At 35.7% G+C, this 22,794-nt stretch overlaps 2 protein-coding genes, 1 long non-coding RNA gene and 1 other non-coding gene across 8 annotated transcripts; 1 reads left to right on the plus strand and 3 right to left on the minus strand.

Annotated features, from left to right (window-relative positions):
• The first annotated feature begins 105 nt into the window (after positions 1–105).
• LOC132055591 (uncharacterized) lies at positions 106–1,422 on the plus strand. Of its 2 annotated transcripts, XR_009414609.1 has the most exons (3): positions 106–125; positions 552–1,001; positions 1,088–1,422. It is a non-coding gene; the product is annotated as an uncharacterized LOC132055591 (long non-coding RNA). The 2 variants fall into 2 exon arrangements; XR_009414608.1 differs by lacking the exon at positions 106–125 and having other exon boundaries at positions 132–1,001.
• Positions 1,238–1,340, minus strand: LOC132058633 (U6 spliceosomal RNA). Its single transcript, XR_009415357.1, has one exon. It is a non-coding gene; the product is annotated as a U6 spliceosomal RNA (small nuclear RNA).
• A 3,465-nt stretch (positions 1,423–4,887) lies between the features above and the next one.
• On the minus strand, positions 4,888–6,799 carry LOC132055590 (GDP-mannose 4,6 dehydratase 1-like). The gene is made up of 2 exons (XM_059447496.1): positions 6,040–6,799; positions 4,888–5,533 (listed from the first exon to the last, which is right to left on the minus strand). Exons 1-2 carry the CDS (start codon positions 6,745–6,747, stop codon positions 5,162–5,164), a joined length of 1,080 nt encoding a protein of 359 aa, XP_059303479.1. The 5' UTR covers positions 6,748–6,799; the 3' UTR covers positions 4,888–5,161.
• A 1,779-nt stretch (positions 6,800–8,578) lies between these two features.
• On the minus strand, positions 8,579–20,895 carry LOC132055589 (ADP-ribosylation factor GTPase-activating protein AGD3-like). Of its 4 annotated transcripts, none has more exons than XM_059447494.1 (20): positions 20,464–20,889; positions 19,237–19,313; positions 18,606–18,706; positions 17,714–17,784; positions 17,171–17,233; positions 15,025–15,069; positions 14,096–14,161; positions 13,928–13,975; positions 13,758–13,853; positions 13,602–13,643; positions 12,543–12,749; positions 12,309–12,440; positions 11,995–12,228; positions 11,832–11,918; positions 11,439–11,753; positions 10,366–10,511; positions 10,198–10,288; positions 9,868–9,943; positions 9,471–9,708; positions 8,579–9,189 (listed from the first exon to the last, which is right to left on the minus strand). In XM_059447494.1, the coding sequence occupies exons 1-20, from the start codon at positions 20,755–20,757 to the stop codon at positions 9,075–9,077; spliced, it is 2,544 nt and encodes an 847-aa protein (XP_059303477.1). In that variant the 5' UTR covers positions 20,758–20,889; the 3' UTR covers positions 8,579–9,074. The 4 variants fall into 4 exon arrangements, with proteins under 4 accessions (XP_059303477.1, XP_059303476.1, XP_059303474.1 ...); XM_059447493.1 differs by having other exon boundaries at positions 9,775–9,943; positions 20,464–20,885; XM_059447491.1 differs by having other exon boundaries at positions 9,775–9,943; positions 11,439–11,918; positions 20,464–20,888.
• Between the last annotated feature and the right edge of the window lie 1,899 nt (positions 20,896–22,794).

A 22,794-nucleotide genomic window follows, 5' to 3' on the forward strand; every position in this document is an offset into this window, starting at 1 on the left:
AAGAAACATTATTCTACCGAGGGCTTATGTCGCCCCCTTTTTCAGTGCACCCTCGGGATTAGTCGGGGCTCAAAGAGACTTCACCCGGTGCTTAATCAAAAAAAAAAAAGATGTCGAAAGTACATGTAAGTTTCTTCATCCTGCTCTATCAACTTATTGTCATATATAATTTTGCAAAATGCAGTCCATTAGAAAGTATTCTGATGTAAAATTGGAAAAGGTTGTCAGAACTTACCTATATGTAAAAAATCTCTATATGTAGTCCAGTATTTTCTTAATGTGGGCTTTGAATGCTAACAAAATTCTTGCTTATTAAAAAAGAAAAAAGATGGCCCATCTGCTTTGACATGCATCGTGCCTTTGATGTGTCAATATTTTCTCATCTGACTCTGCTCGCCAAACACACGATTTATGAGAACATTGATATTCAAAGAACTTGAGAATTGTTTTAGGATGATACTAGCTTGGTGAATAATTGCTCTTTGAAGTTTTATTGGCCATATTCATGACGCCTTTTTCTTTTTCTTTCTATTACCTTTTTTTGTTGGCAGAGTTGGTGGGTTCACATTGTTGTTCATACTATGCACCCAGAGTTGCATGGTTTGAGTGGTGAGACTATTATTTCTATTGAGGTGTCTAAAATCAGGTGAACTAACAAATGATGAAGTTTCAGCATAACTTATTTGCCTGATTGAAGAAGAATTGTCTGCAACCCGTGGAACTCCAAGAAGGTTCATTCATTTGTTTGGTCTGATTTATTCTCATGTTATCTGATATAAGCTGTTTCCATTTAAAGAAGCAAATGTTTGTACCGCTTACATGTGAAGATAAGCGTTCTTACCTTGGAACTTGGTATATTACACAAAAACAAAGGAATTTGCTACATTATTCTTCAGTTCTGTGGTCACTGTGCTTATGTCGTCCCCTTTTTCAGTGCTTTCTCCTCGGACTATTCAGGGAAAGCAAGGCAAGGAAACCTTGATATACCCATTAGACTAAATGTAAGTAATATACATACTGAATACAATGTCAAAGCTTTTATATCAAAAACAATACTCGCTCACGGTTTCTTTTCTGTCTTATGTAGTTATGGAGAAGGATGTCGAGGAGTGTTTAATTTTGTGTATGGATTTCAACCCCTCTAATGCTCTTCTGAAGTTACATTCCAGTGTTGAACCTAGGATGGATGTCTCTTGTCAGCTGTAGACCCTTGACTCACTATCTGATGATTTTTTTTTAACATTTGGATCATTTCTCGATTTGTGAGGGTCATCCTTGCGCCAGGGCCATGCTAATCTTCTCTGTATCATTCAGACATATGATGATTATACGTTTTGTAAGGCTTTAATAATTTTTATGTATTAGGCCTCACAGTGTCACTGGAAAAAAGAATGAAAATATTTTTGACGAACATTTGCCCAAGTTGTCCTTGTAAATCGCTGATGAGTCATAATTAACAAGGTAAAGTGGATATCCTTTCGCCTCAGCTTCGTCATTCATTATACGCGTCTGCTGTTATATTTTCTAAATGAAGTTACAAGGTGTTGGGAATTCATAGCACAAAAGGGTGTGTCCCACTGGTCAGTGAAGTGAGGAGAATCATAAGGTCCCTCGTGTTCGGCTACCAGTTGAGGCAAAAAGACGCTAATGATTTATTCCCATCTGCCTAAGCTCTGTGTCAGAGAAGTCTTGATTGTGATGTATAAGTGGTTTCATTTCTCCATTCACTTTCAGTACAAAAGGCAGCATTAAGGAACTGCTTCCTGTATCCTTAATTTTAGCAGATATTAAACAAGTATATGTCAATACGACTTCCGTCAACAATGTTCGAAGTACTATATTGCACCGAGTCACTGCTAAAATTTCTTATATTTTCTGCTTTAACATGAAGTCTCCACCAAAATTTGACCTCACCGAGAATCAGAAAAAAAATAAACAAGGAACATAGAAGATAAAAAGGAAATGAAAAAAGGAAACCACTCTATGGAAAATTGAAACTAGAAGCCGGAACAAATCAATGTACACCTAATTCGGTATGATGTGCAAAGAATTAGAGAGAAGAAACTGAGGGATAAAAACACTATATAACAGCACCGATTTATGCAGAGCTCTACAAACCCTTTTGAGGAGAGACATGCAAACAAACTATCCGCTGTAACTTGGCCCTCTGTGTTTATATCATTTCTTGGCTCCACTTTGCCGACCCAAAGAGATCAATAAATTCTTTCATTCCATGAGGCTTGCACATATTAAAATGTCCTTTGGCATAACGAATAACCTGGACTGAGCAAGCTGTTTTCCCTGATAACTTAGACCTTCGTTGCTTTTTGGGACGTGGAACTTTTAGCTCAGAGTGACTTTTGTGCTGGTGTTATCCGTTTGCTCCTTTCAGGAGGGCAAAATTCTCCACCTCATCAAGGGCTAATTCTGAGACAAGGGGTCTTGACTTCAAGATCAGCAATGTGTGATTCAAACGAAATCCTCTGGGTCAAAACAAAATTGATTTAGAATATGCAAATGATACAACTGTAGCTGATTACACATGACAAGATGATCTTGATCATTAGTCTGATGGTTTAAACATAATCAGAACTAAGTTCATTACTGATCCAAAAACATATAAATCCCTCTCAAATTTGAGCCAAGTATCACTCGCCAAAGAGTAAAAAGTGCAACTCTACTCTAGTACCAAAAAAAGGTGGAGGAAAGACAAGGGGAGGAAATGAGAAAGCAGAAAAGGGAAGGACAGAAGAGAAACAAAACGAGAGGAAGAAGGAATAAGAGGGAAAGAGAAGACAAAGAGAGAACAAAAGAGAATGAATAATTCTAAAGTATCATTCATCAAAGTTGTTCCAAACAAAATAACAGCGTCCCATTTATAGAGTAGAGATTTCTGAACAGGGATGGCATGACATGGCAGAGGAAGACGACAAATCTTTTTAAATTGTAGCGGCCGGCAGTCAGGGTGGGCAGTTTAGATAAATGGCAAGGGTGAAGACTATTTAAAATAATGTTCTAAATAGAAGTATGAGCCGAGTCTATTAGAAACAGCCTCTCTACCTGCCAAGGTAGGGGTAAGGTCTGCGTACATTCTACCCTCCCCAGACCCTACTTGTGGAATTACACTGGGTATGGTGTTGTTGTTTCTAAATAATGAAAGCAGTTCTGGTGTCCATCTGATATTTTATCATAATCTCCTTGCATTCTGGAAAGCATGAATCTGATCACCCGTACCGCAAATTCGGCTGGATTAGATGATCGTGCTGATGCCCCTCCTAACTATTTTCCCTCAAAGAAGTGACAGAATATATTGAAATACATACTCTTTATAAGACACTCTTTACAGTTGCTTGTATTCCTTATATTTCAACTACAACTCAGCTTCAATTTCACATGTTTCTGAATGCAATTTTACTACCATACGATTTAGTGCAGATCTGGCTTCCTTTTTAGCTATATATCATGAGTTAAGGGTGTCTTTGATACGAAATATGCAGAGTTAAAACCCTGAAGAATATAAATTTCAAGCTTTTCCCAACTCAGGAAGTGCGCAAAGATTCAGCTATTTAGCTGGTGACCCGAATAAGTCAAGCCAACCTCATATGAGTTCTGCCTAATTATTTAATAATATCCATCAAGAAACTAAGACATGAATATTTGATCGTCATTTACCAAATTATCCCATTTCAGAATTTTGGTTGAACCACCAAAAGCTAAAAGAATCACACACTTAAACATGGACGCGCATGCACACACACATATGTGTAATGAAGCATTTCATCGAATACAAAAGCACATAGTTCGGCATTTGGATACTTCACATGATGTATCAAGTGAAAGTAACGGTTGTGTAACTAATAGAAATTCTCAGAGACAGCTTCGTGAACTAAACTTAAGTTGGAATTAGAAATCTGACTACCCATGAGATAGGTGGCGTTACCCAATAAAGCACCCCCCTGGCATGTGCAAGATATAATTATTTTGAATATCAGCACAATAGCTGTGGACTACAAATGACTTCAACGAATAAAAAATTATAGAATGTTTCAGCAGATGCTATTAACCTCTACCTCCTAGAAACTTTTGTGAATATCCAGACATTGCTTTGTTCATAAACTGACAATACAGAAACAAGCTTATTTCATGCAGGAAAGAGATAAAACTGATAAGCAGTGAGCTTAAAAACAAAGAATTACCTCGCAAGTAACAGTTGGCAATTGCAGTTCTTCCTCTCATAAGACTATGATGCAGTGGGGTCTGACCTCGTGAATCACAAGCATTTATGCTGGCACCAATCACCATGCTGCAGAAGCAGCTCCACCATGCCAATATCAGCAGTTTGGCAATCTAGGTGAAGTTGGGAACAGCCATCAAGAGAGCAATGTTCTTCAGTTTCACTTTGTTGTTAAATGAGCTTGAACAATCACCTCCTAAAAAAGGAAGAATTTATAATCAGGGTTAGTTTGAATTTAAACAAAAACCTCTAGATAAAGAGATGTACCAGGAGATGCCTTGCCAGGGACTGCAGTAATATCGGCTTGGTAAACAACAACGAGACAATATACAGCTTTATTGTCATGTGCACGCACACCTTCCCACAACTGTTCTGCAACTGAAAGCAGGTGTGGCGTGTCCTTCACCCTGTGAATGAAACGTTTTTCTGCATACTGCAACCAGAATCATTAAACTACATATAAGCAGATACCCTATAGAGATGTGGATTATTTAGAGAATGTTCTGTAGTACAACGTGCATACTAGTTGCACATACAGAAGCACCGACAGTAATATATATGTTATTGAGTGTTTTAATTACCATGTTAACCTATCGTTTGACTTATCTGAATTTCAACACAAAACCTTGCACATCTGAATTCAACACAAAACCTTGCACACAATTCAACGTTTTATATAGACATAATTCCGTTTCCAACATTGAAGCAGCAAAATTCAAATAACCAATAGACATTAATTTGAATATAATTTCTCAAAGCTTAACGATTGACTCTGATTCAATAAGACGCCTCATATATTTGTTTGTACTTGAACAAACAACAATAACAATACAAAATAACATGATGCTGCTCTTCAATACAATTCCAACTAGAGCAAAGTAAATAGCAAAATGGAAGTGTGAAATCACAGAAAGCTTATTAATGTGTTCAAGGCTGTTGTTGAGCATCCATGTAACCAGCATCAACAAGAACCTTCTCCCTTTTAGCCAACTCAACATCCTCGTCTACCATCATCTTCACCAATTCATTAAACCCAACTTTGGGCTTCCATCCCAAAACCTTCCTCGCCTTGCTTGAATCTCCCTTTAGATTATCCACTTCTGTAGGCCTAAAGTACCTCTTATCAATCACCACATGATCATTCCACTTCAATCCTACATAACCAAATGCCACTTCCAAAAACTCCTCTACCGTGTGAGACTCCTCCGTCGCTACCACATAATCATCCGGCTTGTCTTGCTGCAGCATCATCCACATTGCTTCAACATAGTCCCCAGCAAAACCCCAGTCCCTGGATGCCTGCACACAGAGGTGGCAAAATTAGCCCATGAAAACATGACCCGCCCGCCTACCCAACCTGCCCATTTATTAGCTCAGCCCATAAAAAATGGGCTGATATGTAGTCCTATTTAATCCATGAGAAATCTTGTCAAAACACATTCAATAAGTCATTTTTTTTATTTGCTATGTTATACATAGCCATTATAAAGATTTTTTATTTATTAGGTACTAAAAAACTATATGAAAGAACAAACAAAGAAATTAAAACTTAGTAACAAAGAAATTAAAACTTGGTAAAAATTGGGTGGTTGAGTTATGACCCGCTTTAGCCCAACCCATTGCAGTCGAAATACATTGACCCGCACATTTATTAGCTCAAGTCCAATTTTTAGCCGCTCAAGTTCAGCCCAACCTGCCCATTTTATAAGTGCATAACTTGTGGGATATATGATATGAAAATACTAACTTATTTGCCTTGAGGGCCAAAAATGAAAGACCAGCACAAAAGTGCAAACGACCATTACCTGCAGATTCCCCAAGAAGAGCTTGCTTTGCAACCCGATCTTGATCCGACCCACAGCCCGAGTAATCTTGCGGGTCACAAAATTCTCACCCCTTCTAGGACTCTCATGATTAAACAAAATCCCATTACAAGCAAAGATCCCATAAGCTTCACGATAATTAACAGTATACCAATGTGCAGCACATTTGGACACAGCATAAGGAGATCTAGGATGAAACGGCGTCACTTCATTTTGTGGTGGTGGTGTAGATCCAAACATTTCAGATGATCCAGCTTGATAATACCTTATATGTGACCTACCAGTAGCTGATATATGTGACCTAACACCTTCAAGTAACCTTAAAGCACCAGTAGCAACAACATCAGCAGTATAATCAGGGATCTCAAATGAAACTGCCACGTGGCTTTGTGCAGCTAGATTGTACACCTCATCAGGTTGAATTGTATCTAACCAACGACGTAATGATGAAGCATCTGTTAAATCAGCGTAATGAAGCTTCATCATTGCTTTATTAACATTGTGTGGATCTATGTAAATGTGATTAACACGTTGTGTGTTGAAATTTGAAGATCTACGGATTAATCCGTGTACTTCGTAACCTTTGTTTAAGAGGAATTCGGTTAGATAGCTACCGTCTTGGCCGGTAATGCCGGTGATTAGTGCAACTTTGCGACGATCGCCGTTTGAATCTGATTTGTTTGATGCCATTTTTTTGTTTGGGAAATGTGTGTGTTTTGAGTTTAGCGTGGATGAGTGGCGGCTTTTATAATTCACCTAAAAAATTGAATTGGGTCAAATTAATTGAATCAAGTCTAAGAATGACGTAAATTGAAGGGAAAAAAGGGAATTATAAATAAGAATAAGAAATTTCAAAAGTGGAATAAACAAAAATTGTACGGAAGACAAATATTGAACCAAATCTAAGGATGATGATACAAATTTAAAAGATTAATGAATGACAAATATTGCGTCGTCAAATTAATTGAATCAAGTTTAAGAATGAAGTAAATGAAAATGGAAAATCAGTGAATTACAATAAGATTAAGAAATCAAAATTTGCAAGGACAAAGATAGTATATCAAATTAACTCCTCACAAATGTTGTGTCAGATTAATTGAATTAAGTCTCAGAATGAGATAAATGAAAAAGAATTCACTGAATTACAAATAAGAATAAGAAATCTCAAAAATTGAATAAATAAAATTTTGCTCCGAAAAAGATAGTATAAAATTAACTCGTTAGAAAATTAGTTCACAGATTATGAAATAATATGAAAGAATGAATGTATACAATAAGGATCATCATAATGACGAATTCATAGCAAAATAGAGCAAAGTGAATATTTATTTTTTAATACATACTATTTACATAAAATTACCTTAACCAAAGTTTCCAATTTAATTAACTATATTAAAGTAGAGTAATGAAACCAAAACACTATTATCATTACATGATCTGAATGAACAATAAAACCTAGTGCAGTATTAATTAGAAAATTAGTTCTTATTTGTAGTGTCCTTTGTGATTTAATATTCTTTATGATAACCGCAAATTCATATTCTAATTGTTTCTGGGCTAGTTTGGATGTTGTAAAAGAACTTCGAAGTGATGCCTGTATAAAAGAGATTCTGCCGAATTTTCAGAGTGAAAAATTATACAGAATGTGTATAACGTCACTCAACTAATTTGACAACTGATAAAAGAAGATGACAATGTTTGCAGATAAAAGAAGATGAATGTTTGCTTATTAGAAAAAATGACTAAATATCCCCCTTCGTTTGGGGTGGTCTTTAAAGTTTGCTTATTAGAATGACTAAATCCCCCCCCCCCCCCCCCCCCCCCCCCCCTAAAAAGTGCCCATAACAAAAAAAAAGTTATTAATGAATGAATAAAAAATGACTAATCCCTGATTTTACGTATTTGGTTTACAAATTAACAACAATTAACATAAGTATGAATTGACTTGAGACAAGCAACCCAAGCGATATGTCCAACTTAACGGAATATAGGTAATTTTTTAATAATATTTAAAGTAACAACTTTGCGTCCACAAAATTAGATATCCCAAAGTAACAAATCAATATTCTTATTACGGGTCCTATATATACTTGAAAACCTAACAATAAATTGCTCGTTAAGGAATAGCTGTTAATGACTGGGTTCGTGGTGAACAATTAACAGTTCATGTGACATACATATATATGCTTCAAGCAAATAAGACAAAAATTTATACGCTCTTATGTAGTGTTTGTGAAGGAATTACCAAATAATAAATAAAAGGCATAATATAAGAAATCAATTCCTTCATGTTGTATCTCTTTAAACTACGGAAAAAATTTAAACTAGAAATTATGCGAAGAGCGAAAATTTAAAGATTTGAAATATGAACAAATATTAATAATTGATCAAAAATGTCTTATTACGGGTTACGCTCATAGTCCTGTTAACTCGGGTGAACAGTTCATGTGGCATATAATTTTAATTTCTGCAAATAAGACAAAATTATACGCTCTTTATGTAGTGTTTTCCAAATAATAAATAAAAGTAATATAAGAAATCACTCTATGGAAAATTTAAACTAGAAACTGGAACAAATATTAATAATTGATCAATATTTGAAGTCACCGGTAATAAAGCAAAGCCTAAATACTGAGACTTCGCATTATACATATATTTGGAGTAAAAACAAAAGCAACCTCATCTCTTCAGTTTCTGCAGCATCTCAAACTAATTTACTATAACATACTATGTACAACTAATCTACTTCCTAATTCTGTAAGCTGTGCAAAGAATTAACGAGAAGAAACTAAGGCCTAAAAATAATTGAACAAGTGGATTATGCATCTTGAAGCAGCCAACTCAACATCCTTTGTAACTTGGCACTCTGTGTAGTATATCATTTCTTGGATCCAATTTGCCGCTCATATTATAGCAAGCTGTTTTCCGAGATAACTTAAACCGTCATTGCTTTGAAGATAAAACATCACCCTGTGGGACATGGAAATTCATACCTCCGGGTGATCTTCGCACTGCTGCTATCTATTTGCAACTTTCAGGAGGGCAAGAATCTCCACGTCATCAAGGGCTAATTCTGAGACAAGGTGAGATGGGGTTTTGCCTTCAAGATCAGCAATGCGTGGGTTGCCCCCCCTGTCCAAAAGAAATCCTATTGGTGAAACAAGGTTGATTTAAAGCATACGAATGATAGTATGACACAGCTGTAGTTAGTTATACAGGACAAGATGATCTTGGTCAGTAGTCTGATGGTTCAAACATAATCAGAACTAGGTTCATTATTGATCCAAAAACATGTAAATTCCCTCCCAAATTTGAGCCGAGTATCACTTACCAAAAAGTTGGTAAGTGCAAGTCTAATGTAGTTCCAAAAAGAGGTGGAGGAATTAGCAGTGAGCTTAAAAACAAAGAATTACCTTGCAAGTAACAGTTTGACAATTGCAGTTCTTCCTCTCATAACACTATGATGAAGTGGGGTCTGACCTCGTGAATCACAAGCATTTATGTTGGCACCATGCTGCAGAAGCAGCTCCACCATGCCAATATCAGCAGTTTGGCAGGCTAGGTGAAGTAAGGAACAGCCATCAAGAAATTCATCAATGCAATGCTCTTCACTTTCACTTTGTGGGTCAAAAGAGCTTGAACTAGTACTGCCTAAAAAGAAATGTTATAATCAGGTATTGTTTGAATCTGAACAAGTCTCTAGATGCTGAGACGTACCAGGTGATGCTTCTTCCCCATGAACTGCATTAACATCGGCTTGGTAGACAACAATGAGACGATATACAGCTTTCTTGTCATTTGCACGGACACCTTCCCACAACTGTTCTGCAACCGAAAGGAGGTGTGTAGTGTCCTTCACCTTGTGAATGAAACGTTTTTCTGCGTACTGCAACCAGAATCAGACATAGCAAGCATACATTAAACCGCATTTAACCAGAAAAGCTATAGAGATGTGAATTATTTAGAAAGAGTTCTTTCAGTAACCACGTGCGGACTATTTGCACATATGGAAGCACCAATAGTAATATATATTTGAGCACAAAAATGCCACAGAAGGCCTCTACAGACCGTGCTGAGAGCTTCAGATGGGCAAGATTGAAGAGATGGCAGAGGAAACAGCTTAACTATTCGGAGAAGTACCTTTGCATGAATGAATTTCTCCTTTACTGAAATATGATCAGCATAACTGGGCTTGCCAAAGAACTCCTTGTGTTTTTCAGACTCGAAAAACCTACAGCAAAAATATTGGAATCCGCAACTATGAACTATGACAAAACCAGTTAATCATGCTCAAATGTCAAATCTTACCGCATTGGTATTTCATCAGCCTGAAACGTTTTTCTTGCATGCAACAGCTCCTCCCAAACAGAATTCACAAACACATTACCCAGTGCCTCGAAGAGCGTTATGACTGAAGGCTCCCACACTTTAACATCAAGTTTCAAAGATCTTACCTACATTCAAAGTTGAAAGCTCTAAGATGACTTCAGAAAAGGAAAATTCATCTTTTGCATGATCATCTATCAAAGCTCTATAAACTATTCTTTTAAAGCAATTGAAGTGCTTAACAAAGGACAAACTATTCCCATTCTAAAAAAGAAAAGGGAAAATGGACATAGGACTGCATTGTCACTCAGCAAAATGATTCCCTTGTCGCATTATATGGCCTTTTTCTTCGGACATGCTGCAGAAAGTTAACATAAAATGCAGTTAAGGTCTTTTTTTGTCACTTTCACTTACCCTGGTTAACTGATATTCATATTTTGTACACAAGTTATGTCATTTAGATCATAACTTAATTTGCGGCTAGCGCTAAATACAACTAAGACAAAAAACTGGAGATCCAAACTTTCTTCTTTTGCCAAGTGTAACTTTGGAGAAAATAAATGAAAAAATATAAAAGAAACTAAATTAAATGAAGAAAGACTTTACAATGACGACAAGGTTGAGAATAATCAAGTAAAACCCTCAGAAGTTAAACACAATAAGATCAGACTTCATTTTGTATTTTAATTGTCACCGCAAGCTCACTCCTCACCTATCTTTTCATGTATCTAGGTACTTCAAAAATTTCAGCAGCAAAAGAAGAGTTCCAATCTGGCATCAAGGGATTGGGCAGTTAGAGATGAGGTATATTATTTTCCTTGGTCCTTCATATCTGCAAATGCTCTTATACCGTTTCTTCTTTTGGAATGGGTCTCCTTTAATTTTTCCACAGAAAGAGTATAGACAGACTCGTAGAATCTCTAACAGACAATTACACAAGATATGCATGGTTCCTTTTTATCCCCACATGAAATGAGAGAGGTTTAAGAAGGTTAAGTTTCTGATTATGCGTACAGAATGAAGCTTAGGTGCAAAATGTATGTAATTTGACTTGCCTTGGATATATGTACACCAAAGTTCCGGTGAACACCAGAACATTCAATGCATATAAGAATTCCAAGATTTAAAGAAGCCCATTCTGGTCCAGGAGCACCACAATCAGCACATTTATCATTCCCAGGTATCCTTTTTAGTGCTTCAACTGGTTTCTCTCTTTTCGTGCTGAGGATGTGCACTGTACTTTTGGATGGCCGTATGAAAGATCTTCCAGTAAGATCCCTCCCAGATGTGTGCTCTTCCGTTGCCCTTTGGTCATGATCAATTGGACTTCCTATAGAACTACTTTCGCTAGTGGGACTACCAGAGAAATGCTGAACACCGAATATCATATTATCAGATATAACAACAAAAAGAAGGAAAGGAAGACATATACTTATTTTGTAGTTTACCCTTTCAGGTGTATGGGAACTTAGCAACGAAGTAATAACTCCTGTTATTTTTTCTATCCAGTCCATTTGCTCCGCTGCACTCTCTGCCTGAACAGCCAAAAGATATATCTTTACTAAAAGGTTATTTTTAATTAGACGTCTCTGACGATCCTCCGGATTTTACCTGCAAAGTATAATTCTTTGTTGGTGAAATTATTCTGAAGCAAAATCTCAGATCAGACTGATCTGCATCCGTTTTTATCGTTGATGTCAGTAGGTTCACTGTGTGACGTGCAACAGTTTTTTCCTCATGTACACCCCCATGATAATGAGAAGAAAGCCAACGACTCAGCAGTCCTGATCCCGGTTCTGGGGAAGAACATCTGTTTGAAAGGAGTGGGCTGCCAGAACCCTGAAACTGCATTCTCCGCATTTGAGCAAGCATATATAATATAATAGCTAGAAGAACTTGCGAAAACATTTAATTCGATGACTTACAGACGGTCTGCTCAATTGTTTTCGATAGTAGTACAGCATTCCTCTGCTATCTAGAACAAAGAATCTTCTCTTCCAGTCACCTCTTATATTAGAAGAACGCTTGGACAGGTATCCTTGTTTTATAGTTTGTACCTAAACTATTGAAATCTTAGCTAAAGAAATGAAAGGTAGAATTTTTTTCATAAAGGATTACTGAATATTGTAAGCAGTAAGAGAGAGTTATTTGCTACATACCTTTCCTTCAGCAGCAGATTGCATGACTGCTTCTATAAGTTTGTGAGAACTCCTGGAAAAAGGTTGTGTGACATCACCATTTGGAGACCCATTGAACGAACATCTCCTTTCTTGATCTATTTTCCTTTTATACTCTTGCATCCTCTCATTGAGAGCTGCCTGCTCATACAAGGAGCTTTCTCGAGCTTTTTGCGAATAAGCCAAGACCTGTAACAGAACCACAGACCTCAAAACCTCACAAAACATATAAAAATTATTAAAAGATGCCATAAGCATACAATGAGAATTAGTAGTATATCACTGAAGTAAGATTCGCCGTATGCTACACAAGTACAGTGCAATAGTAGATGTACGAATAAATGGATCCGACAGCCGAAAATCTTGAACTATAACAAAAGAAGTTTATCATACAGACAACAAAAAGAAGACACAAACTAAAAATCGAGTTAGCTATTAATGATTGAGAAACTAAATTGCCTCATCTGCCTATCTGGTAATCCTGGGTTGGCAAGGGATTTGGAATTCATGCAGTTATCTCCTGAATTTACAAGCTCGTGCTTGGACCCTTTAAAACTTCAATGCCCAAACCCATTTAATTAGCAGGTGGGCAACGTTGCAAATCCAATTCGAGCATCAAAAACTGATACTTCTTAGAATTTAAGGTTCGGAGAACGCCTGGGTTAATGACTTCCACTTTATGCACTCTTCCCTACATTTTAATATGCAGTTCGGCAGTCACAAAATTGGTAAAAATTCTAAAATCCATTTTTTTCCTGAAAGGTTTAAAAGAAAACTACACATGCATGCAATTTACCGTGTATCATGTTAATACCTACAAAATCAAATAAACTACACACGCATGCAAGATTTTTGAAGGGAAGTAGATGCTATACAGAAGATCAAATTCAGATGTTTCTGGCTTTTTGGTGCAACTTCCAGGATGTCAAAGATGAAAATAGCATGATAGAATTCATAGGTTCTCTACAGGAAGGAATCCATCCTTTTTGTTTTTTGTACTGGGAACATTCAGAAAAAATTGCTTCATAACTAATATCTAACCTGGTTGATATAAGGCTCCATTTGATGCAAAAGTTCATACCCCTGTGCATCACGTAATATCTCAAATTCAGCATGATGCACACATTAATATCAACAAGTGTAAGATTTCACCATTTTAAAACCGGTTTTCCACTCAAAAAGAAAAAGGTAAAGGACCTGTTTGAAATACCGAAGATGAGCGTCCATCGTACTGCCAACAGCTTCCAAAAGTTCATACTTCTTTTTGGCCTCAACCGCAGAAAGAGCTCCGACCTGAACTTATGAAATCAAAAATTAAATAATATTGCATCACTATTTGGTACCAACTGCCAAAGAATTGTGCATACCAGATTAAAGCGGGCTTGCTCAAAGGTCAACCTTGCATTGTAAAGTTCCTGGAATGACTCTACCAAATTAGATTTTGCCAGACAATGGTTACCAAAGAAACTATCTGATCAATAAACAACATAAAAGGATAGTGTTTATGGATTTTAAGAAGAACCAACGTTTGTTACCTCCTCAATGGCTGCAGCTATATCCATCCTAGTACTTTTCCTCAATGACAAAAACTTCTCCCTTACCTGGATGATAAAAACAATCATTTTAAAGTACATCACGTTAGCATTCGAACTGTTTCAACTTACTTTTCAGAGGGCTACAACTCAACAAATGTGGAAATGAATCTAGGACACAGAAGCAAGATGTGGAAAACCCATCCTGTGTAAGTTTCGAGAAGTAGATACCTAAAAACTCTGTTTCTTCAAATTGTAACTCTAAAAGGGTTGTACCAAATATGGTCCAAACGGAGAAAACATATATTGATGATTCATATAGTCGAGCCAACTTAGTTTGGGATTTACGAGTTATCATTGTTGAACCATTTTAGATTAACATCTTACTATACCAAAATTTGTTACTTAAAATTATTTGAAAAAATAAGGATATATGTCAAAGACAACAGGAAAATCTTTTCCAACAAAGAGCAGCACAATAGCTAATTCAAAGTGATACATTAACACGCACAAACATTGTTTGAACTTCAACAATCAAGGATGTCACTAAAATTACAGTATTTAGGAATACTAACCAATCAGAGAACAGGAAAAAACATCTGTTGGGAAGATGTGATCAATTATTGGCATATTAGGTACATAATATCTTGCTTGCAAGTTTCTTATACTAGTAATTCCCACTTTTTCACTTGATATTTTATTAATCACTACCTCCCCTATCTTTTTGAAATAGTATTTAGAAGTTCTAAGTTGTGTCCGGCATTTTAAAGAGAAAGTACAATTAGAAAAACAGAAAAATTAGGAACAATTTCAACAGAAAGTCACTCCATTACAAGTGTGTGTATTTTACAATTTGAATGGGTAATTATCCAAGAATCTGCAACTCAACACACAATCGATAAAAGAATTGACTAAAGAGATGTTGTATCCACCTGATCATAAGCAACATTAGCTTTGTCAAAACGCTTCCGAGCTTCCTGAAAGTAATGAAAATTCACATAACATCAAATGCGCGTGTTAGATCTTTGAAAGTACACTACGAGTGGTCGAACTACAAAATGAGCAAGAAGAGAGATATGTATATATATTTGGAGCGGAAACTATCTATATGTTGAAACCAGTTGATATTTTAAAAAAACCTGTTAAAGCAACCCCGAAAAGCTAAGAGTTCAAGCTAGTTGTCTAGAAAGAATAGCAGCATTAAACATAGAAAATAAACCCAAAACAAAGACACCGTCTTTATCTAATCTTAACTTTTAAGAAACATTTAATAGTTTTCATAGTTCTTTTCCTGTCTGCTCCAGTTTAATTTTTTGATTTTCTTTTTCTATGTATCAATTTGCCAAATTCTCAAAACAATATCCGAAAGCATCAAGTGTCATCTTTTGAAAATAAAGATTAAACATTTAGGAACTAAGTTACAAATACTACAAATTAGTTTTGTTGTTTAAAACACACAGACACACACATATAATTCACTTCTCAGTCTACGCAAGAAAATTTCTGCACCTCGAAAAGTATGAAGCTCTAGTAGCAGTTAAATAGAAAGCAAAAGGCTTTCTACATTGATCAGGTAAGCTTTTCTGCTCCTCACATGCTTTCTCTTACTATCAAGACACAGAGTGTAAGAGTAGTGCCCAAAAAGCTAATAGATAATTGGCTACATCTCCTTTTTCAAGTTTAGTTGAAGGCTTGAAACCTGACAGAAGCTTTAGTCAGTGTTAAAACGAAGTTACCTACTGGGTTCCCTAGCATGCACAAATTATTGCTCCTTCCTTCGATGACTTCTACAAAAACCGAGCCAGCCCCTTCAGTTGCTTTACAGAAACATTTCCTACCCAAAAGGAATCCTTGTCTAAACTTATTTGTTAACTTGGTTTCTGCTTCTCTCTATGAACTCGAATAAACCAGCTTCTCCATCACTTAGATCTATTAACTCAAAGATTTGAAGCCAGCTAAGAAGTACAAGCTGGAAGAGGTTGCCAATGGTTTGATTTTAGATCTGGTTGAAGCTTGAAGCCTGGTGGAAGCTTTAGCCAATTTTAGCCTACTTGGTTACCATGCATTAGTAGTACCCTATGCCAATGATTATTCAGAGTGTCATTAGAAACTCAACATATTATAACGACTCCAATTTTGTCACTCGCCCAACCAACTAACCATTGGGCAGGTTACGGCAAGTCGGCAACAGAGGTCAAAACACCACCCATATATGCCTGTATTCAAAGCTTACTCTGAAGATAATCCTAAAGCTTAATTTGAAGATAATCCTACTCTATTGTTTTTCATTCTCTCATAAATAGAACATATAATAATGTGCACAAGCATACGATTTAGTCCAGGTAGGACGGGTTCTACAAACATCCATCCTGCTGAAAATAAAGTTTATGCAAGTTTGATTAGCTTACATGAAGTGTTATCAAAAGTGAAAAGCGCAAAATAGCTCTATGGTCAGCTGGGGCTTTAAGCGAAAAGCGCAAATAATTCGTGGGCTTTAATGAAAAAAGGCGCAACGGTGCAAATATATATATATATATATATATATATATATATATATGTTTAGCCCAAGCCTAATAATAATAAGCATGAATAACAAATATATGGACAAACAAATTGTAAAAACATAACGATAAAGTGAAATATCAATTATCTAGTGTCATCTCTTCAAGAGAGGCTCATTGGCAAAGAAAAGCATGTCTTAGAGCCTTGATGATGACATTGAAGCGCACATAAACCGAGGCGAAGCACTCAACATGTTTTGAGCCTCGCTTCAGGGCTTAAGCGCGCCTTTGACAACACTGCTTACATGTGAGATCATCTACAAAGTATTTTGACTGACCATTTTTTGTTCATCAAATTTATTGTTCTTTCGGATGCTTCCTTCTATCAGCATCCAGGAAGATGAAATTTTATATTGACAAAATAAGGAAAAGTACTTACACCAATGGGCAATGAGAACATCCTAGAAAATGTGCTTCATAAGTAAGAGTTATCTGAAGTACCCAAAAGACTAGATTTCCTAGATCTGTACAAACTTTCTCTACATAAATGGACTACAAGTGGAAGTAGTGAGTGTACCTTTACATCTTGAAGATCAATGGTTGCCAAATGCAGTAATCGATCATTTAATACACGTTCTACCTAAGCAAGACACAGAAAAGATGCCAGTCAAATGAAATCAACAAGGTGAGGATATTTCAAGGCACACACAATATAAATTAGATGCTGGAATGGAAAAAAGAAAAAAGTAAAGTAGACTTAAAGTCTAGAAGAGAAATAATACTCCTAAAATCAAGTTGGCATGAGAAAGTTTGAGCAGATTAGATGTGTCAAGATATCATTAATAAATAAAAGTATCTCCTCTTGAACAGCTTGAGCGGTACTCACATAACAGATCATGCTTGCATGTGAGAGAGTGTGTTAAAAATAATTATTTGATTAAAAGTGTCCTCTCTGTAATAGTTTAAACTTTTACATGAGGTGGTCACTTTTTCTACAATATGATTCTACAACTTTACCAAACAATTTATGGACCAATACTTGGTTATGGATTACATCCATGCAGATATAATGACTCTCAGCACAATAGTTGAAGTGCAGATATGGGGAAAAAATTGCTACCTGTGATCGAAGAACTTCTTTGTACGTTCCAATTTCTCTCAGAGCGATAGCAAATTTGGCCATTTCTGGGCCTATGAATGCAACTCGCATTTATCAGTATAATTGGGAAAGTAAGACTTTGTTTTGATTCTTTATAGAAAATAAGTGCTGCTTTATGTGGAAACGGAAAAAAAAAAAAAAGGAGAATTACAAATAAATGCACTTGAGTTAAATAAGTGCAACTGAATATGCCAATCTTAGCCATTAACCTTCTAAAGTTTAGCAATTAGTACCCTTCTGACCTCAACTTCACTTGATAAACATGTAATTCCAGTAATCTTTTAACTGTAGAATCTTTAAGCTAAAGTTAAACCTATTTAAACAACAAAAACTTAAGAATTGTCATCTTTTTAATTAATGTTTCTTAAAGTGTTGTCATTTTCTTAAAATGTGATAATGATCTAACAAAGTCTATTTCCAGCAAACTATGTTTGCTTAGGTAATTGGTTGTCTGATTGCTACTCCACAAACGGATCTGTGTATTATGTGCCTTTGATTACATTATCAGAAAATCTTCCAATATTGCATTATTTTCAAGCATGTTTTTTTATAAGGTATATTATTTTCAGGAATGTGTATATTCACAAGACTATATCATAGAAGTTTCACATTATTCCAAACTATTTCTCAATTCCTAGATATGTGCCATAACTTCTTATGTATTTGACCCTCTTTGGTACTTAAGAGAAGTCAAACGGCACTGGATATTTGATAATCATGATATGATCATATTCTAGTATGTGTCTATAAGATGAGGCCTTAACATCTGGAGAAAGAATTAGAGAAGAGAAGAAAAAGCAGAACATTAATAGCAAATAATCTGATCTGAAAAGGTAAAGAGAGAATGGGAAACCTCCAAATGCAACAGAAATGGGATCATTACGCCCTCCACCAAAGATTTCAAGTGAACTGGCAAAAGCAATGTCTCTATCGTATGCCTCTCCAAGCCCTTCCCTGTAAATAGTAATCAAGAACAAATGAGCTCATAGCAAAATGTTAGTGCATATTAGGATTACCATGGAAATAAATTCTATACAGAACTACTTGAGATGCTGACTTTCTTTTTGTTTGTTATTCAGTAACATGCTTGAAATGAAGCTTGTACGAATACTAAACACTTCTTCCATAAGCACAACCCATAAACAGTGCAATATACATCTATGGTCAATAATTAGAAGATACAGATATTTTTTACATTATAACAGCCGGTTTAAAGGCAACTGTAGAAAGATACAGTCAGAAAGAAACAACAATGAATTGCCAAGGAACTTCAAGAAATACTGTAACTTAATGAACCATAGTCGCAGACTCCAGATGTATAGTAGCTTGTCCTTTGCTTTCAATTCAGACCCACGGTCCAAAGATAAAGCAGGAAAGAAATACCCTTCTCACCTCCAATTTTACAACACAATACTTTCTAATGGACTGCCCTGTGCAATGTTACGTATGATCACAAATTGATAGAGCAGGATAAATAAACTTACGTGTATTTTCGACATCCTTTATAATACTTTAGACATTTGTCCTTCAAAGTCTCAGAACTTTCCTCCAATGATTGGATCTGTTCCACCAGCACGAACAAAATTTAAGGATCCCAACTCATGGTAAAAGAACATCAATAAAGATAAGCAAATTTACTGAGCATGTGTGCATCTAATGTTGCATGAATACCACTAACATTGTATATATCACATAGAATACCACCTTCTTGACCAGCTGTGTATGAGCACACTTACTTTGTGGAGGCGTAATCATGTAAGATATAGTAGCCCTAGATTATATGTCAGTTAACTGTTGGCATATCATCAAACAGATCTACAGAATCATTCATATTGGAGGAGTTGGTGCTACACCTATCATCTAACAATGGATTATACCCAGCATAATTTTAGCATTTCACATCTAATAAAATATAATTATATGCTCGTACGAGGAAGAATGCTTCAGCTAAAGCAAATCATCCTTGCATAACTTGTTTCTCCTTCCTTCTTTCTAATACCTTTGATAAACTATCCCAATCCTCATAGTCTCAGAGTTTATTCCAGGCAAACCAGGTTCCTCAAAGCCCAAATACAGTCCAAACAAACTGTCCAATAAAATGCTCAGTCAACAAGTACATGTTCCCAACTTATTATGTTACACTTTTAAGACCATATAACTTAGAAAAAGTAAACTTCATAAGAAAGAAAAAGGAAAAAGAAAACCAAAGTGTCTGCATTAATATAAGCGCAAAATAGCTTCTTCTTTTTTTATCTAGATAAATTATTCTCATCTGTCTAATACTCTAATCTTTGGTGGACAGAGTTACGCGATATCTAGGCTGGTGGCCTGTAGTAGGTTTCTGCAAGCTAACCTTGACACCACGTACTCAAAAAAATTATATATATATATAAGCCCCAAAATATTAAAGTAATATTGACTGACAGAAACCTCAAAAGAGTCAACATTGATTATGTATCCTTCATCTGCATCATACTGGAGTTATTTCTACCATTAACATGCTCTTTCTTTTTAATGCTGATAATAGTCAAATAGAATATTCTGGTGACTAATCATCGTGGGCCTACCGCCTAAAAGATGGCAACTTTTCTATCAAATGCATTACCAAGTGATCACCAAAAGCCATAACTAAACAAAGGAAGGAGAACAAATAAATAAATAAAATAAAAAATGAGAAAGGCTGGGAAATATACAAGTTTGAAATTCTTTACCTGTTGACGAAACATGGGGGAGTCGTCGAGCCTGGCGAATAACATCTTTCCTTCTTGCATCTTATTCAAACCAGACCCACATTCGAATCCCCAAAAAGAAAAAGAAAAACTCTGATAATCAAGAATCCCAAGAAAGAATGATTCTTGGAAAGAGCAATGGGTGATTAAGAAAATAGGAAGAGAGAGAAGAGAAGAAGATGAAAATAGTAAGGGGAGTTTAATGTTTTGAGATGACCGAAAATGGAGGAAACAAATATTGCTGGACAAATGGGGACCATGCTTGCGATATTTCATGGCTGTCACTAAAATAGTAATACCCTTCAATTCAAGAATTTAACTGTCTATATTAGGCGCCATGCTTAACACCTTCCATTCTTGGTTGCCCACCACTACTCTTTTTATATTCTACTAGTAGTACGTACTAAGCTAAAGTACTCTGGAATGTTTTATCCTCTTATGCAGGACTAGATTATACAACTGTACCACTATTATTTATTTGGTCGCCCATCAACATAAAAATATTTAGTAACTACTTGTTAAATATTTAGTGGAAATCATTATTGTTTTGGTCAGGGGACATTTAAACAGCTGGAAATGGCCGGAGTTTTCTAAATAAATAATCTGAGAATTGTAATAAATTTAAGGGCAATTCTAAAACAATTCCCTTATTTACAGCAAATTTGTCAATCACTTTGTAAGTACTTTAGTCTTATTTAAGGAAAATTACTGTCTTATTGTGGCTTGCTAGAAATTGTAAGAGGCCAGCGGATCTTATTTCCTCGAAAAATTTAGTGCGATTTCTAAATAAATAAATTATATTTTCAAAAATAATAAGAATTTGATATTTAATTACACACAAAATAGTACTTAGATGTTTTGATCGCTTCAATTCGAACTCAGTCATTCTTTCTAGATAGATTAGTACTTAAATGTACATGTTAACATCTACCAAATAACCAATGGTGTGGTGCAGTGAATGGAGTTGCTCCTCCCTTAATCATAAAATTTCGGGTTCGAGCTTTGGACATAAAAAAATTCTTGATAGGAAACGCTATCACGGTAAATAGGCCTTACCCCGAATATAATCCGACTCTGAATACCGGACTCCAGTCTGGAAACCATAAAAAAAACGTCTACCAAATAAGACAATAATGCAACAAAGATATGTTATGTGCCTTGAGATATGTACTAGGTTGAATATCCTAGGGTTCGACATCGGCTGGATGTTAATTTTAGGTTTTATCCTATGTTATTTTGAAGTTGTATCTAGTATTTAAAGTTTGGCTCTATCTGGTATGACCCTTTATTTTATTATCCAGTCGATTATTGTGCCTCAATATATTTACAAAAGAATTGACTAGCTTTGAGTCCGAGTGATATTTCATCCATACCACTGAGGGCCTATCTCACGATAACGCAAAATGCTCACCATACCAATCAAATATCAGCTACTTCACCAGTAGGCCTATTTATCTTGGTTAGGAAGTACTAGCCTCGATTTTCACCAATCTCTAATGCATAATTTACCTCTTTCTAACTATAACACGATCAAATAAGTCTCTAAAGAGCAAGGACATATCGCAACGCTTTCTAAAATACGAACTAGGCTAGGCTAATAAAAAACGGGATTGGTTCTGTTTGAGTTATCTTATGTTGAATTGGCTAAGACTATTGCAGGTCGACTTGGAACACGTGATATTTGTAATTACAGTTAAATTGAGGTGCTACTTCAATCCATTCAAATGACTTACTACGTAATTATTACTCCATTCGTTTTAATTCATACAACTTATGAAGTCAAATAACTCTTTCTTAATTATTAAAAGTGGCAATTATTACACATTTTTCTACCGTTGCATAAAATTTATAAAAAATATTAGTAAATAATTACTCCCTCGTCAAATGTATGACACACTTTTCTTTTTAGTATGTTCCAAAAAAATATTACTTTTTTATAATTAGAAGCAACTTAACTCTAGAGTATTTTACTCCCCCGCCATTGACTACACACAAATATTAATTTTTTGCACGGATTTCCCTTCTTGTGGGGTGGTCTTTAATTTTTGTCTCTCAGATTGCTGGTCTTTAATTTTTGCACTTCTCTTAAAAAGATGACCGAAAATACCGAGTTTCTGAGTTTAAACCCCCGCTCAGTAAAAATAAAATAATTCGCATGGCAATGCTTTGCAAAAGATGTGCCTTAAAGCAGGCAGAGTGTGTGTTTTAGTTATGGCAGAAGGAAAAGTCTACCGCATAAGACAGATTTTTTATAAAATCTTGTGTTGTATTTTTTTTTTTGATGATTAAGCCGGGTTCGAATCCTGGGGTAGG

This window comes from Lycium ferocissimum, chromosome 5, assembly GCF_029784015.1.
Source record: "Lycium ferocissimum isolate CSIRO_LF1 chromosome 5, AGI_CSIRO_Lferr_CH_V1, whole genome shotgun sequence".
Lineage (NCBI taxonomy): Eukaryota > Viridiplantae > Streptophyta > Magnoliopsida > Solanales > Solanaceae > Lycium > Lycium ferocissimum.